At 41.2% G+C, this 18,095-nt stretch overlaps 1 protein-coding gene across 1 annotated transcript in view; it reads left to right on the top strand.

The window, feature by feature from the left end:
• The first annotated feature begins 1,430 nt into the window (after window positions 1-1,430).
• TRPC7 (transient receptor potential cation channel subfamily C member 7) overlaps window positions 1,431-18,095 on the top strand; it is a 141,973-nt gene continuing 125,308 nt past the window's right edge. The window contains exon 1 of the mRNA XM_016953877.4: window positions 1,431-2,208. Coding sequence (XP_016809366.1) covers window positions 1,456-2,208 — 753 coding nt within the window. The 5' untranslated portion in view covers window positions 1,431-1,455. The remainder of the gene's footprint in view (window positions 2,209-18,095) is intronic.

Genomic DNA, 18,095 nt, shown 5'->3' with positions numbered 1-18,095 from the left:
AAAATACAGGTAGAACCAATTGGAGAATCAAAAAACTTTAAGATGTCCAAGTTGGTAGAGGCTTAGGAAACACCTGGTCCAGCCCCTCTATTTCATAGTTATCTGAGATCTAGAAGCTGGGACGTGCTCAAGGTCTCAAGGCTAGCTGGAGATGGCATATCCCTGACTTGAGCTCAAATTACACAGTAGCTGTTATTGTCTCTAGTTTGCTGTTTCAACACTTTGGCAATGTAAGTTTGGGTAACTTACATTGTCCAAGACTGGCAAATGATGGAGCCCGGATTCCTACTCTAAACCTTCTAACTTCAAAGTCTGTCTTTCAGCCCCCCTACTCTTAGTATCTTCATCTGAGGATGAGGAGAATAATAGCACCTTCCTCATAGATTTGATGCAAGAATTACACAAGTTAATATATGTGAAGCTCTTAGTATAATACCTGGCATATATTAGGTGCTTAATAAATGTTAACTGCTATTATTAGTAGCATTAGTATTAAGCTCTACACTAGGCCACACTGGGAAACAGCAATAAGTAAGAAGGGGACCCAGCATGTAAGTTGAGCTATTTCTTCCATCCATATAAAAATCCAGGCTCAATCTTAAGAAGCTAAGGCTGAATTCTCTCAGAAGGGTTGCTTCAGTGGCCATCAGAAAGTGGCAGGATTCTAGTCCTGCTCCCTGCCACATCTTGCCCTTTAATAGGTGCCTAGGTTGTGTGTGGACCAGAAAGCACTGTCCCCATAAAGAACAGCACAGAATGTAGAAACAGATACGTGTGATATGCATGCATGCATATTGCTGCAGTTTTGCCATGGTGCAGGAGCTCATTCAGGGGGAGACATCTGAACCGAAGGCAGCCATATTTGTGATGGCCAACTCTATGGCACAGCCCTTGGAGAGCTGGGCATAAAAAGAGGCAAGAGGGAACAGAATAAAACCTACATTGACTTATACTTTCTACTTACAAATTACTTCATTTAATCCTCCTACAGACTCTGCAGCACATGTAAGTTATCCGCATTGTACAGGTGGGAAAACGAAAGCACAGAGGGGTTTAGTGGCTCTCTCGACTTTATACAAACGGAAATAAAACTAATAGCCTCCTGCCTGCTTCAGGCATACCACCACCCTACGCCCCAGCCTCCAGCTCTTATTAGGATCCTTCTAAATCCATTTTTCAGCTCTGCCACCCCGTCTCCACCCAAGGCGTATAGAGGCAGACAACTGAGTCATATTCTACCACTTGAAAGAAATAGTACAGGTAACCCAGTGTGTCTGAATCTTGATGATTAAGACAATGATTTGTAAGATTGCACAATTCCTCATAAGATTCCAAGCATGATATTCTTTGTGTATCTCAACCATTTTTGTGTACTCTACTGCTAAGGAATCCTCAGGAAAGTAACAGGGCATCTTTGCCTTGTCCCATAGGTTGAGGAACAGCACCTTCAAAAACATGCAGCGCCGGCACACAACGCTGAGGGAGAAGGGCCGTCGCCAGGCCATCCGAGGTCCCGCCTACATGTTCAACGAGAAGGGCACCAGTCTGACGCCCGAGGAGGAGCGCTTCCTGGACTCGGCTGAGTATGGCAACATCCCGGTGGTCCGGAAAATGCTGGAGGAGTCCAAGACCCTTAACTTCAACTGTGTGGACTACATGGGGCAGAACGCTCTGCAGCTGGCCGTGGGCAACGAGCACCTAGAGGTCACGGAGCTGCTGCTGAAGAAGGAGAACCTGGCACGGGTGGGGGACGCGCTGCTGCTGGCCATCAGCAAGGGCTATGTGCGCATCGTGGAGGCCATCCTCAACCACCCGGCCTTCGCGCAGGGCCAGCGCCTGACGCTCAGCCCGCTGGAACAGGAGCTGCGCGACGACGACTTCTATGCCTACGACGAGGACGGCACGCGCTTCTCCCACGACATCACGCCCATCATCCTGGCGGCGCACTGCCAAGAGTATGAGATCGTGCACATCCTGCTGCTCAAGGGCGCCCGCATCGAGCGGCCCCACGACTACTTCTGCAAGTGCAATGAGTGCACCGAGAAACAGCGGAAAGACTCCTTCAGCCACTCGCGCTCGCGCATGAACGCCTACAAAGGACTGGCGAGTGCTGCCTACTTGTCCCTGTCCAGCGAAGACCCTGTCCTCACCGCCCTGGAGCTCAGCAACGAGTTAGCCAGACTAGCCAACATTGAGACTGAATTTAAGGTAACTCTCCCACTTAGCACCCTGCAGGCAGGTTGCCCAAGGGGCTCTTCCACGTGTGTCCAGTGTGAAATGGGTTGTCTTCAAATCTAAGAAAGAGGGAAGCTTCGGGATCTTACTGGGCAGGCCCAGGGGAGGAGGGGAACACATCTCACCTATCAGAGGTAGGCCTGAGGAAAAGCAGCCCTCTGGGTGAAATGCTTTAAACTACATAAATGCGGTAAGAAGTGACTTGAGTACAAATGCATGCAGTAAAAGACAGGCGAGTGCAGGCAGGATTATGTTGTGGTTCTGATGTCAATGCCTTAGCTCTGCCTCAGGGAGCTCAGGAGTGTCTAGGACACCTAAGGACCTGTAGTTATTTCCTAGTGCAGGGCTTAGACTTCTTGATTATTTCACCCATGTGGCTTTGATTTGTCTTGTTCACATCTCTCTCATCCTGGAATGTCTTGATCAGTCTCAGTCTAATAGGAAGAGCTAGCTGCAGCTTTTCTTAAACCTGGGAAGTTCTTGCCATTTTCTTGTCAATGGGCTGAGGAGGAGGTTTAAGAAAATAAGAATGAAACTGTCTCTGTAGAGTTTGTCACCCTAGTAGATGAGCTCAGGCGAAAGCTCTAATTCAATCACTCTGAGAACACCTTGACCTGCCAGGTCAGCCTAGAGGATGCATCTCCAAAGTGCATTTTTCAATAGCAGGCCTGTGCTTTTATTGTCAACTGACATTCCACCTGAAAGAGAAAACTGGGCCCTAAAGTATGAAATTCTTTTCACACAGTGTTTAATAATAATAAGAGCAATTTTTTTTTCCTTTTTGAGACAGAGTCTTGCACTGTCACCCAGGCTAGAGTGCAGTGGCGCGATCTTGGCTCACTGCAAGCTCCGCCTCCTGGGTTCATGCCATTCTCCTGCCTCAGCCTCCCAAGTAGCTGGGACTACAGGTGCCCACCACCATGTCCAGCTAATTTTTTGTATTTTTAGTAGAGACGGGGTTTCACCATGTTAGCCAGGATGGTCTTGATCTCCTGACCTCGTGATCTGCCCACCTCGGCCTCCCAAAGTGCTGAGATTATAGGCGTGAGCCACCACACCTGGCTAAGAGCAAATATTTAATGGGCACTTATTGTGTGCCTAGCACTAACCACCTTATCTATATGATCTTATTTAATCTTCTCAGCAACCATATGACATGAGTACTGTTATCAGCCTCATTTTATATGACGGCACAGAAGTAGAGAGAGGATCACATAGCTAGTAAATAGCAAAACCATTTTTCTAATCTAAGCACTCAGACCCCAGAGTCAACTCTTAGCCACTTCAGGAAACTGAGGGCCAGAGCCTTGCTTGTATATTGAGCTTGTGAGGTTTCACTTGTTTTTACCTGAATGATAAAGGATTGCCCACTGCAGAAGGTATAGCTGGAAGAGTAGGAACCACAACTGGGCTCATTATTTCTCATCCTGCCATTCAACCAGAGACTATCATGTGCTACATGACATACAAAGAGGTATTGCACACAGAGCTGTTACCACAAGTGAAAACTTCATGATCCAAACTAGATGTCATTGGGGGAGCTGCCCCTGTATGGCATACAATTATACAGCCAAGAATGGGTACCAGCTCATACCAAGGAAGGCTCTCCTGGGACACGTTTTTCAGGGAGGGCTCAAAGGAGATGTAATTGGGTTGGGCCTTAATGAGTAGGAGTGGTTGGGTCATTACGAAGAGAGAGTAGGCATTTGGAGGAGGTAAGTGAAGATGAGTCTCAGAATGGGCCAGAGCAGGGAGGATGAGTAGTTCCATGTGACTCAAATACAGGCTTTCTGTAGGCCATTCAGGAGGAATGCTGAAGAGATCAGTTGGGGAAGGATCTCAAAGGACCCAGCAGGTCAGGCTGAGCACTTTTAAGGTTGTCTTGTAGGAAAGGGAGAGCCATGGAAAGTAATTAGGGAACTAAAGTGATGAAAACTAGAGTTTGGGAAATTAACTTGTCTGGTAAATAAGATTAATTGGAGAATTTGGAGTGTGAGGCACTGGGACTGAAGAGGGAGAAAATTTTGTTGTATGTAGGTGAGGCCATGGAAGCTTCTGTAGGAAGATGCTCATGCCATAAGCCAGGGACAGAAAGGCCAGGCCAACAGGAGGTTGCAGGGGCTCACAAGTTGGGACTAGATAATAATTATTTAAAAAGTTTACTTTATGTCATCTGTCCCCCATCTGAGACCCAACCACTAAATTGAAGCCACTTCTCTAAATCCTACATTGTATGGTCTCATCTGAAAAACTTAGTGGATGTAGAGGTAGAGATTACTGAAAGAAAGTCTTAAGGAATATAGCCTCTTTTTTGTTTTTTTCTGTACAGTAAACCTTATCTACCAACATTAAGGTCAAGGATGTGCTGAGGAGAATTGGTTGAACTTTGCTTGTTGCTCAGTCTTCTGACCTATTCTGCATTGGCCGTGTGAAAGGAACAGCTAAACCAATTAATTCAGATATTTCAAGCCCAAAAACTTTTTTAAAAATTCAAGCAAAAAAAATATTTTTTTGGATCAGATTATCTGGAAAATTGCACAATTCTCTACCATATGTGGGAGCATGACAGCCTTACTAAATAAAATGATACTAAACTAACATTTGGAATTACATCTGAGCCATTTTTTTTAGTAAAACTCAAATCTGGCATATTTCAGTATTTGCAATATCTAAAACTGGAAGTTCGTTTGAAAGCATCTACTATGATATTTTGATTTTAAAAGTAAATATGAAAATTGTGGACAATTAAGAACACCAGTAACGTGATGAAAAATCCTTTCTACAATTCAGTGACTTACTTGGAATAAGAGTTTGCATCAATACATTTGCTTGCTATTAACATCCACCTAGTTACCTTTATTTCAAGTAATGTCTTTTGGATTGTCGACAAATGGCACAGTATAAATTAACATAACTGTTCCTTTAGAACTTTATTAGTTATTCAGTTAGTCTTATATATGCATTCCTGACATTATAAATCTTCTCAGAGGAGAGCAGCTTAGCAGGAAAGAAGTCAAATTGTAATAAAAAAGAAAATAAAGAGCAAGAGAGTGTCTTCTAAAATGCACTCTTTCTGAATCTGTTCTGCTTTCAAGGGACCACACATTGCTGCTTGTAGTCACATATTATGGAGATGACCTGATGCCATCAGTTGTGTAAAAAACTATCAGATTCTCATTGGAAATGTCATATGTCATCCTCCACATCCCCTAAAATACTCATTCAGGGAAAAACTCTTCCTGACTAGGAAGCATCATCCATGAAAAGCCTGGATTTAGTTTTCCCAGGCTATTGTTTTTGAAGTCACTTTATCACCAGAATAGACACTAGTCATTAACAAAAATTGCAGCCAATGTCAAGGTCTTCAGCAAATTGTGGCTGGAGTTAGATGCCCACTAGCAAGCCATTATTTTTGGTGTGGAAATCATGTAACTGTTCAAGGATTTTCTTACGTCTCTCTAATCTTGGATCTAGAAAGATATTAAAACTTGATGTGGTCACTGGGGCCTCCCCAGTGCCTTGTGTGGTACCCAATAAGCTAGTGAGCATTCCGGAAATACTTGATGAAGGGAATAAAGTAAATCCTAAAACAATAATCATTTCAACTGATGAAGCAAGTGACTCCTTTTCTTTATGGTTTAAACTCTTCCTACATGGGTGGATTTAATAGCAGCGTTTGATGGATATAGTGAAACGAGGAAGCTCTAAAGAAAGTTACAGGCTGGTTGGGGGCACAAAGTCCATACACATTAAATAGCTGTTCCCAATCATTTGCTCCACTGTATGTGTATGGAGAGCAAAGTGTGTCTTCTTGATCTTCCCCACAGTACCTAAAATGGGTTTTGGGAGCACTGCCAACAAATGACATTTTGGTTGATTGGTTTATCTATGCAGTAGGAGCCAGAGAAAGGGAAGATTGGTGTGAGCTGGACTTCTCAGAAGTGCTTCATCCTTGTGGAATATGTGCTCTCTGTGTAGAGGCACCTAGAGTAGCCAGGAAAAATAAAAAATTTGTCTATCTCAGTTGGGTAACAGCCACCAAGAACACAATGTGATGTCTGAAGCTCTCCTGAATTAATCTGCTCGGTTTTCTTCACTGATCATCTTTCTGATAAAATTGGTTAGCGTCCATTTTATTTTGCTAGTCTCCTTTATTTGCTTCCCAGTCAAATTCCTGGGCATTTTGTCTATGCATTTTATTTTTCTGTGGAGCTGTTATTTCAAAACAATTAGAGGAATTAATATTTCTTCCAACTGAGTTATGGAAACAGCAATGCCTGGTGGGGCAGGGCGGGGACATGGAAAGAAAGGATGACAAGGGAATATTGTAGAGTGAGGTTTAGGACTTTGGAAGGAAAGAGAAAGCAGTATGGGGTAGGGGTATCTCTCTTGCTTTCTCATCTTTTGCTTACACTTGAAAGCATCTAGTGTGCCCAAATCAGAGACTGTGGAAGCCCCACAAACACCGTATTGCAGTTATTTAACATCTGGTGGTTCTAAAGAATAACAAAGCTACAACGAAGAAGGCTCTTCCTGTTGACAAAATAGCACGGAGGCTGTCGATGGTGTTTCAGTCACAGGCAATTTATCCTTTGAGACTTCAGAGGGGAAGATTAGGGGGCAGGAACTAACTTTATCCTACTTAAAGTGGTAATGATTTTTCTGTTTATCAATGGGTTGCTAACCACATGTATTATGAAAAATAGATGATGAATTATGTATTAATGTTTGTGCTATCATTTTAAGACTCATGAAAATTCTCTGGGCCTAAAATACTACAAATTAAAAATGCAAATAATGATAAATCAGACCAATTTGCCACCTGCTATGATATCTAGAGAGATCCCATTGTGGAAGGTAAAGATGTTTAGGTGATAATTTGTAATCTGCTTGCAAACTTATCAGAATAGAAAGGGGAAGAGTGAGGAGAAGGAGTGACTTTGTCTTGTTGTGCCAGGGCTCAGAGCACATCTAACCTCTGGCTGTGTGCAGCCAGGGAGACAGGAAGCTGGGGAAAGGCCCCCACCTGGGCTGCTGCTGAATAAGCCTATTGCCCCAGCTTTCAGTGTTTGCACCAGTTTCTCACATACTTTCAATCATTTTAGAATTTTTAAACGTTATAGTCCAACACCCTGGGAAAAATATTATACATTTCCTTGAAGTTTGAAAGCTTGGCTGGTAGTATAAACAAATGCCTGCTTAACATGCAGGAAATGACTTGAAAATTGTTTCCTTTTCTATTGGGAAAATATTTTTTAAGCTATGAAGGCTGCAGGTCTTAAAAGGAAGTTTTATGTGCGTGATGTGTGCCTGTGTGTGTAAGACAGAATCTAGAAGAAAAGTCCTCAAAGCATGAGCTTATACATTTGGCTGTATCTATCCACGGTTCCACATCAATGGATTCAGCCAACTGTGGATGGAAAATATTCGGAACAAAAAAATCACAATACAATAAAAATAATACAAATATATAAAACACAGTAGAACAACTATTCACATAGCATTTACATTGTGTTGGGTATTATAAATTCTCTGGAAATGATTTAAAGTATACAGGATATGCATAGGTTATATGCAAATATGATGCCATTTTATATCAGGGACTTGAGCACCCTCAGATTTTGGTAGGGGGGAAGTTCATGGAACCAATCATCTGCAGATACTGAGGGATGACTGTATACCATCCCTAATCCCCTCAGGGATCTGTGTCCCTCTAGTCCTGTGTTTGAGCATCTGATGATGCAGAAATGTGAGTAAAGAAAGCTGATGGATATCAGTGATGAGTCGATGGAACTGCCACTCAATAAGCATACACAGGTGAAATGTAGTCAAAGTGTGCATGCCTTTCCTCAGGGCCACACTAGGGCCTGGTCACACGACCCCATACCTGAGAGCAAGACCCAGGGACTGGCTTGTCTCCAGAAAAGGGACAAAGTGACTTCTGCTTATGTTAGCTTTGTTTTTTTCTATTTTTCTGCCTAAGTGTCTAGGGGAATGCTTTTCCCAGACCATTCATTAATGAGTCATCACAGGAAAATGAGTCAATTAATGTGTCCTTTAATAACAACTTTTCATTGGGTCACAAATAGTGCCTAAAATTAGATGATGTTTCTCTTCTGGGGTCTGTGTCATGAGTATCTGCCTCCAAGATACAGGGAGACTGTATGCTCTGGGTGACAGTTATTTGAGTGTGATAAAAGAGACAAGCACAGAGGGGCAGGCCCTGGAGGGCACCCATTGCACCATGCTTCATCTCCTTGAGGCTGAGAAGTGGACAGCGAGGAGGTTGGCCCTGGAACCAGACTGACCTGGTTCTCTCTCCTACCAACCATGTAATCTTGGGCATCTATTGGAAGGTAGTTTCCTCATTTGAAAAATGGAGGGTAGGATACAGTCATGTGTTACTTAATGAAGATATGTCCTGAGAAATGCATCCTTAAGCAATTTCATCACTGTGTGAACATCACAGAGTGTACCTGCCCAAACCTAGATGATACAGCTCACTACACACCTGGACTATATGGGATAGCCTCTTGCTCCTAGGCTATAAACCTGTGCAGCATGTTACTATACTGAACACTGTAGACAACTGTAATATAGTGGTCAGAATTTGTGTATATAACATATCTAAATAGGAAAGGCACAGTAAAATACCGTATAAAATTTTTAATGATATACCTGTATAGGGCAGCTCCATTATAATCTCATGGGACCACTGTCATATATACAGTCCATTCTGGAGTGAAATGCTATTATGCCATGCATGACTGTACTTCAGTTGTAACTTGACCAAACAACTGGAATGCTTGTTTTCTCCACCCAAACATTTGCTCTTACCCTAATCTGTCCAACTCTGTAAGTGACATTGCCATTCATCAAGTTGCTAGGAAACTTCATCTCATTTAACCTCCAGAAAATCCTGGCACATATAGTATTAAGTAAATATTAGTTCAGTAAATAGACAAATAAATCAGTGATCAAATTAATGAATAATGACCTCCCAGGGTGTTGGTGAGGATTAAATGGGATAAAAAATACATAACTTCTTACAGAGAAGCTGATATACACAATAAGCACTATTAATTTTTCACCAGAGAGCTCCATGAAGATCTCTCTGTTTCTCAGCACCCACTGGATCTTCAGCACCACAACTTTTCCTCCCAGTAACACGGCTTAAAATTCAGCACCTCCTCTATTCAGAGGGTCTTGCTGATTTCTGTTAAGCTTCCCATTCCCATGGCAGATTTTTCCAGCACAAGAAAACAACTAGGCTGTACGTGTGAGCTCCATGGTTAAAAATAGGCCAAGGGAATATTTTCCAATTGAAAAAAATGCAGAACACTAAAACTGAATAAGCTTAGAGTGCTGCTAACATATTACTGTGGAGAGAGGCGACGTGGGCTGGAAAGATAGAGAAGCAAAAGAGGAGGAGGGAGGAAATGGGCAGGCAGAGATCCTGACAAATACAGAGATTATTTTTTGAAAAATATCTCCGTGGAAAAGATTCATCACTACACATAAAAAAATTGAGAAAAATCATTTCCTACACAAATGCAACTATCAGTCTGAAATATCAGAGATATGGAGAAAATGGAAACAGTTCTTTGAGGATGTTAGCCAATGAGTAGTAGTACAAATTAAATCAAATGGAAATGCAGAGATTTTTCTCTGAAAAAATAATTACAATGCTATATACATTAATCATAGTAGAGTAGCATTAATCAAGTATGCTGCACGCACCATCTGCAGGGAGGCACATGTTTTATTAGCAGTAAATTCACACTCAGATTAAATACAGAAAATATTTATCAGGATGGGGACAAGATCTATAGACTCACAGAATATCAGAGGTAGGCAGGCCCTAGTAACAGAGCCATCTGAAAATTCCCTATTCATGCAATGAATACATATAAATCTTCTAGTCTGGACAAGGCTCTGAGTTGGATGCTGACATAAAATGAACAAGATAAAGTTCCTGCCCTCAAGGACCTTATTGTCAAGGGGAGAAGATAGGTGTCCTTCATGTAATCATACCAATAAACACAGCATTACAATTGTGCTAGAAAACAAAAAAGCAATTTTAAAAGAGTTGTCTCAATGGGGCAGCTTACAGCAATGTCTAAAATGAAACCCAATGGAATAAAAGAGATAAATGGACAACAGAGAATAGGAAAGAGGGCTCTGAGTGTGGAAATGACACATGAAATAGCCCAGTGAAGGGAAGGAGAAAAAGAAGCCCATTCAGAGAATTGTGAGTAACATGGTCTGGATCTACTGGAGGGAGTAAACAGAAGTGGCAGGTGACATGGATGCTAAAGAGACCTTAGCCGCGGCTTTACCATTAGTGGCCGTGTAAGAAGTTGGACTTCATTGTAGGGTGAATGGTGAGGCATCGGATGTTTTCAGCAAGTGAGTGAGTGACTCATATATGCAGTTTGGAAAGATCTACTCTACCTGCTATAGAAAATGGACTGGAAAGCACAAGAATGGAAAGAGTTGGAAGACCTATGTAGGAAGATGAGACCCTCCCAGGAAGGGGTGAGTGGCATACGAATGCAGAAGGACTAGCGCATCTCCACCAGCAGGTGCTTCATTGCAGATGAAGCCACAGCGCAGTTGGAGCAGGTGACTGGCTCCTGGCTGCTTCCAGGACCACCGTTTTGTCTTTAAGCTCCCCAGGACCCTGCTTCTCCTATCTCTGTGACCTCTCAGTGCTTCACAGTGGTGCTCCAGGCAGTGGAGAGGAATAGGGACAGGAAGCAGAACAGAGACAGCTCTTTAACTTCTCCTGTAAGACAGGAGCCCAGTAAAATAGAAGGAGAACAGGAGAGTGATGTCAATTCCAATTTTTCACCTTGACCTTTGATGGAAAATTGACCTTGACCTTAGAAGAGAGTGTGTCCCAGGCTCAGCCAAATTGTTCTTTGCAAAGCGGAGGTATTGGAAAGTGGGTTCAGAAGTGATAACCCCAGAATGGAAAGGATTCCAGTGGACTTTAATCTTCCCATTGAATTTCCAAGATTCTAAAAACATCTTTCTCTCTCTGTTGGCTGCATGAACTAAGTAAATTTTTCATTAAAGTACAGGAAAATGACTGAATCTTCTATCTGATTTATGTTAAACTAAAGCTCATTTTAGCATAAATAAAGATATGGAGTAGACCTCCCCTTCTCCTTCCTTCTCCTTTCCTTCGTGGGACTTTGGACATTCAAAATGCCATGCCAAGAAGAGACTGGGTGCAATCAAGGCTTTTCTGGCCACCCAAAATCTCCTTTGGCAAATACTCAATTGAGTATGGGTGGTTGTTGGAGTTTCTGAGTGCTGCAATAACAAAGTAGCACAAACGTGGTGACTTAAAACCACAGAACCTTATTCTCTCACAGTACTGAGGGCTAGAGGTCCAAAATCAAGGTATTAGCAGGGTCACGCCCTCCTTGGAGGCTCTAGGAGAGGATCTGTCCTTGCCTCTTCCTAGTTTCTGGTGGTTTCTGCCAAACCTTGACTTGTCAACGCACCACTCCAGTCTCTGCCTCTGTTATAATGCAATAGGGTTCTCACTGTGTGTTTCTATGTTAATTCTCTTCTGATAAGGACACCAGTCATTTGGGATTGAGGATCCACCCTATTTCAATAGGACTTCATCTTAACTAGTTACACCAGCAAATATCCTATTTCCAAATAAGGTCACATTCTGAGGTACCAGAAAGGACATGCATTGGGCTGCAGGGTGCTATTCAACTCAGTACATTAGGGTAAACACCAGGTTGAGATAAACTGGTGAAGGCTGAGACCAGGAATCCAGGAAGACCTCCAGTAGGGCAAACTAGGGCAGAGGTCAGTGAGTCATACCATGGGTCATATATTCTAGGAAGCCAAAGATAATCCTAACTAAGAGGTCAGTCTGGAGAAAACTGGAGGTTATTAATTTCTTGGTTATTCACCAAGCACAAACCAAGCCAGTGATATGGGAACTTCATAAATGTGTGTGTCCATGTGTGTGTTGTGTGTATGTGTACATGTGTGTGTCATATGTGTACATGGTGTGTGTGTTCCGTGTATGTGTACATATGTGTGTGTGCGCACTCATGGTGTTGGGAAAAGCAGAACAGATAAAAGGATGGAGGGCAGCTGAGAGAGGAAACTTGGTATTGGGGACAGTGCCCTCTCAAGTATGACAAAAACCTTTTAAAGTGTTGGGTTTGGGGATAATAAAAGTAAAACACTGCTGATTATAGAATTTTAAAAAATATAGAAGAGCACAAGAACAAAAATATTAGCATTAATTCCACCATCTAAGAATAGTTCATTTTTTTAATTTAATTTTTTATTTATATATATATTTTATTACACTTTAAGTTCTAGGGTACATGTGCACAACGTGCAGGTTTGTTACATATGTATACATGTGCCATGTTGGTGTGCTGCACCCATTAACTCATCATTTACTTTAGGTATATCTCCTAATGCTGTCCCTCCCTCCACCCCACAACAGGCCTCGGTGTGTGAGATATAGACCAATGGAACAGAACAGAGCCCTCAGAAATAATACCACACATCTACAACTATCTGATCTTTGACAAACCTGACAAAAACAAGAAATGGGGAAAGGATTCCCTATTTAACAAATGGTGCTGGGAAAACTGGCTAGCCATATGTAGAAAGCTGAAACTGGATCCCTTCCTTACACCTTATACAAAAATTAATTCAAGATGGATTAAAGACTTAAATGTTAGACCTAAAACCATAAAACCCTAGAAGAAAACCTAGGCAATACCATTCAGGACATAGGCATGGGCAAGGACTTCATGTCTAAAACACCAAAAGCAAAGGCAACAAAAGCCAAAATTGACAAATGGGATCTAATTAAACTAAAGAGCTTCTGCATGGCAAAAGAAACTACCATCAGAGTGAACAGGCAGCCTACAGAATGGGAGAAAATTTTTGCAATCTACTCATCTGACAAAGGGCTAATATCCAGAATCTACAAAGGACTCATTTTTTTTTTTTTTTTTTTTTGAGGCGGAGTCTCGCTCTGTCACCCAGCCTGGAGTGCAGTGGCTTGATCTCAGCTCACTGCAACCACCGCCTTCCAGGTTCAAGTGATTCTCCCACCTCAACCTCCCAAGTAGCTGGGATTACAGGTGCCTGCCACCACACCCATATTTTTGTATTTTTGTATTTTTAGTAGAGATGGGGTTTCGCCATGTTGACCAGGCTGGTCTCAAACTCCTGACCTCAGGTGACCTGCCCGCCTCGGCCTCCCAAAGTGCTAGGATTACAGGCATGAGCCACCATGCCTGGCCAGAATAGTTCATATTTTGGTGTTTCCTCCTAATCCTCCCCAACCTCTAGGTACAAAAATTTGAATTAATACTATAACTCAGTTGATGGAACATTATCAACATATTTTTATTTCCCTTCATACTTTATCCCTACTTCCATTATCCTTCCCCTCCAAAAAGCAACCTTTTTGATATATTTAATGTATTTAGATATATAAGTATGTATCTATCAAAAATTCAAGAAATATGACTTTTGCATCCACTATGTTCTCAAGATTCTAGAGGGTGGGACTTCTTAAAGACCATTAAAATCCTGTAGTCTCTGCCCTCATGGAGCTTACATTCTAATGGAAATTATGAAAAAATATGGTGGTTGTTTTGAGTGTGTGCTTGCACATGTGTTTAGTTTATTGCTTCTGTCTGCTGCCTACTACTCTATTTCCTGCACCTACAGTCTTTGACTGGCTCATTCTCTTAGTGGTAGACATCCAGGCTGCCTCTCACTTGTTGTTACCACAAAGGAGGCTGCAAAGAACATCCCTATACCCCCTTACAATCCTATTCAAGCATTCTTGTGTTTTAGACTCAGGAAGGAATACCCATGGCTAGGTTCAGTGAACACAGCAGACTAATCCCCAGAAGACCCACCCTAGTCTACACTCTCTCAGGAGATTTGATGTGCCACATGCTGCTGTCTAATGTTTGCCAGTATGAGAAACGTAAAGTCATTTTAATTTGTGTTTCTCTAATTGCTAGTGAGGCTGACCACTTCCTATACTGTCTAGACATGTAGGTTTCTCCTTTCTATGAATTGCCTACTTTGATCTTTTCTTCACCCACATTTTAAAAAATTTTAACTTTTATTTTAGGTTCAGGGATACATGTGCATATTTATTATGTAGGTATATTGCATGTCACAGGGGTTTGGTTTACAGTTTATTTCATCATACAGGTAATAAGTACCGCGGTAAAAACTACCCGATAGGTAGTTTTTTGTTCTTCACCCTCCTTCCAGCCTTCATCCTTGAGTAGGCCCTAGCATCTGTTGTTCCCTTCTTTGTGTCCATTTGTGCTTAGTGTTTAGTTCCCACTTGTAAGTGAAAACATGCAGTATTTGGTTTACTGTTCCTGTGTTAGTTTGCTTAGGATAATGGCCTCCAGCTCCATCATGTTGCCGCAAAGGACATGATCTCATTTTTTATGGCTGCGTAGTATTCCATGGTATTTATGTACATTTTCTTTATCCAGTCTAGCATTGATGAGCATTGAGGTTGATTCTCTGTCTTTGCTATTGTAAACAGTGCTGTGATTAACATACACATGCGTATGTCTTTACGGTAGAACGATTTATATTCCTTTGTGTATATACACAATAATGCTTTACCCACTTTTTAACAGGATTTCTGTCTTGAGGTATTAAAAATACCTTTTTTGCAAGTGTTCTTTATGTATTCTAAATACTAGTTCCTTCTCTATTTCAGACATTGCAAATATCTTTTCCCAGTGTGTCACTCATCTGTGTAGGGGCAAAAAGGGAGTAATGCCTTTTCCATCACCTGTCACAATGTTCACCCCTGTAACAAATGACAGATTAACAAGAGAAAAACATAAATTTATTTAACAAAGTTTTACATGACATGGATGCTTTCAGAAGTGAAGACCTTAAGACCCAGGAAGAAATGTCTATTTTTAGGCTTAGTTTAGATGAAGAACAGACAGCCATGTAAAAATGTGATTGGACAAAAGGGTATGATCTAATTGTAATAGACCAAGGCCTGTCTGTTCAGATTCTTCTCGGCTTCTCTGTGTAGTATTCCTTCCCCCAAGGAATAGGGAAGGACCCTTTTGGAATAAGGATCTTATTTCCTATTTTCTAGCAAAGTAGGTCAGAGAATTTCAAGGACATCTCTCACAAAGCCTGGGGAAGGTCAGAGTGACCTTCTTACTACTAAGGCCCTACCAATCTCCTTCAGTTCAAAGTGCCTTGGGGTAGCATTTTTGGGCCCCAACATCAGTTATATTTGTCTATCATTCTTTGTTGAACAGAAAACCTTGCTTTTGAAATGGTTTATGCATTTAGTCTTGTTAAGAAATTATTTTCCACTTAAGGTTATGAAGAATTATTCTATATTACATCTTTTTTTTCTTCTATTACTTTCATTAGCTTTACCATTCACTTTTAAGTCCTTAGTACAGCTGGAGTTTGCTTTTGTATGTAGAGTGAGTTTGTTTCAGTTTTTGCTTTTCTCTGTATGTTTAGTTTCCCAGTTTCATCCATTAAATAATCTAACTTTTCCCCACTAATCTCTATCCACCTCTATCACATACCAATTCCCAAATACATGTTTCTGTTTCTTTGTTTTCTATTCCATTCCAGTGTTCTATCTGACTATTTCTCCATTCTTTCTTCCACAGTTTCATCATAGGACTTTGTTTTGTGACCTATTACGAAGTGGGGAGACCCAGTTATATTTTCTGTGCATAGATTTGTTTGTCTCAAACAATTGTTACAAGGCTGTATAGTAATTTGGAATCCTGCTTTTCTCACTGAATATTGTTAATTTTGGCATTCCTCCCATGTTTTGTCAACACTTTATAAACATCAATTCCTAGAAAATATAGTGCCACCATCAATAAAACCAAATCTCACAATCCAGTGTGTTTCCACCATAGAGCAACTTCTGCAGCCTAATATAAGGTGAGGGTAGGCCCCAGGGACTGAGGCAGGGTCAAGTCTGCAGGAGATGGGATAAGGTGTTCTGATCCCTGACTAGGGAGAGACAGATGATGGCTGGGCCCAGACTTGGCTTCCATAGGTCAGCTTCAGCCATTCTTTCCAAAACACAACCCCTACTCTCAGGGGTCAGTGATGATCCATTTAGAAGGAAGAAGAACACTCCTCGTTTTTCAAGAGGATCTTTCTCTTACACACCCAGCAGTCTGCACCCCTCAGCAGAACTGAATACAGATCCCTGGGATTCTTGATATTCTTGGCCAGGTCTCCAGGATGGGCTTGGTGAACAGAGGGAGGCATGTGAGCTCACATCTACGTACCAGCCCAGCCCCTGGGGGGACCATGCAGGACCCAGGCAGTTTCATGTCCTGTTACCTTGATGGAATTTTTACCATTCTTTGTTGAGGCTATATTTCAAAAACACTTAGAAGGCCTGTGAAAATTACACATTAGGGGTTAGAAAGGAAGTGGTAGAGTAGGGGATGGAGAAAGCCAACAAGGCATGAATAAATTACCTGAAAGGCTACTAAAAAAAAATTGGTAAGGGCTGTTTTTTGTATTTCCTAAGGATCAACAAGAGGGAGCTGGAATTAAAAATCAATGAGAAGAGGGCTAAGATCAGAGACTTGTTCTTAAAACGACTTCAGTAACATGGCCCAGATATGCATAATATATTTCAGGTGAATTAAGCCACAATATGGACAGGAACCGAACTGTGCTAATAATCTGAGATCCCATGTTGCTGCTGGATCTGTAACTGGTTGAAAAATTCATTGTCAGAAGCAGGAGCTAAGCCTGGAGCAGCCAAGAGTTTGGTTTCTCCTTGAATTACCTGAATAGCGACTGTTGTACAGGAATAACGGATAAATGAAGAAATCATTCATCTTCTTTTCAATGTTTTAATCAAAGGAATATATGATATGAAAAATCACCCAAATAGGACCCAAAATAGACAGCAAGAAGTAAGCTCCTCTTCCTTAACCCTCTCTTTGCCCCAGTGTCAATTCCCAGACTCAGCCTTATTAATAATTTATTTTATATCTGGGCATAAATCTTTTATTTATACATAGGTGTGTGTGTGTGTGTATATATATATATATGTATATGTATGTGTATGTAAATATATGTATATATGTTAATTTATTTACTTTTTGCCTTAAAATTATTAAAATATACCCCACATTCAGTTCCCAACTGGCTTTTTTTAAATTAATAATAAAATCTGGCAGAAATGTCTGTCCACATCAGTATCTCCAAGTGTACCTCTTTCTCCCCAATAGCTGTAGTGTTCCACAAGATAGATGCACTGTAATTTATGTATCATTTCCCTATTGATGAACTTTAGGCTAGTTCCAGTTTTCTGTTTTAATAAACAGTTCTATATTAAACCTCATTAATATGTACAACTTTCTGTACTTCTGTGACCACATCTGTAAGTTAAACTCCCCAAAATGGAGTCGCTGGGTCAAAGAGCACTGGCACTGAAAACTATATAAGAGATTGATAATTGCCCTCCCAGAAGGCAGCCTCAAATCATAAATTTCACTGACAGAGAGAATGAGTCTCTTTTCCTCACTTCCTTCCAGACAGTGTGTGTTAGCAAATTTTTAAATGGTTGCTGATTTTGTAGGAGAGAAACAGTATCTCAGTGCCATTTTAATTTGAATTTCTTTTATGAGTAAGACTAAACAACTCTTATTTAATGTTCATTTGTATTTCTTTTTCTGTGAATTGTCTTCCGGTGTCTTTTGTCCATTTTTTCTTGGCTCATTACTGTTTTTACTGTTTTTTATGAAAAAAATCGACGTTTGTCTATTTTGTGTGTTGCAAATATTTTTTCAATT

Source organism: Pan troglodytes, chromosome 4 (assembly GCF_028858775.2).
Source record: "Pan troglodytes isolate AG18354 chromosome 4, NHGRI_mPanTro3-v2.0_pri, whole genome shotgun sequence".
NCBI classification, from domain to species: domain Eukaryota; kingdom Metazoa; phylum Chordata; class Mammalia; order Primates; family Hominidae; genus Pan; species Pan troglodytes.
The sequence above is the reverse complement of the archived record's forward strand: the minus strand, read 5'-3'. Positions and strand labels throughout refer to the sequence as shown.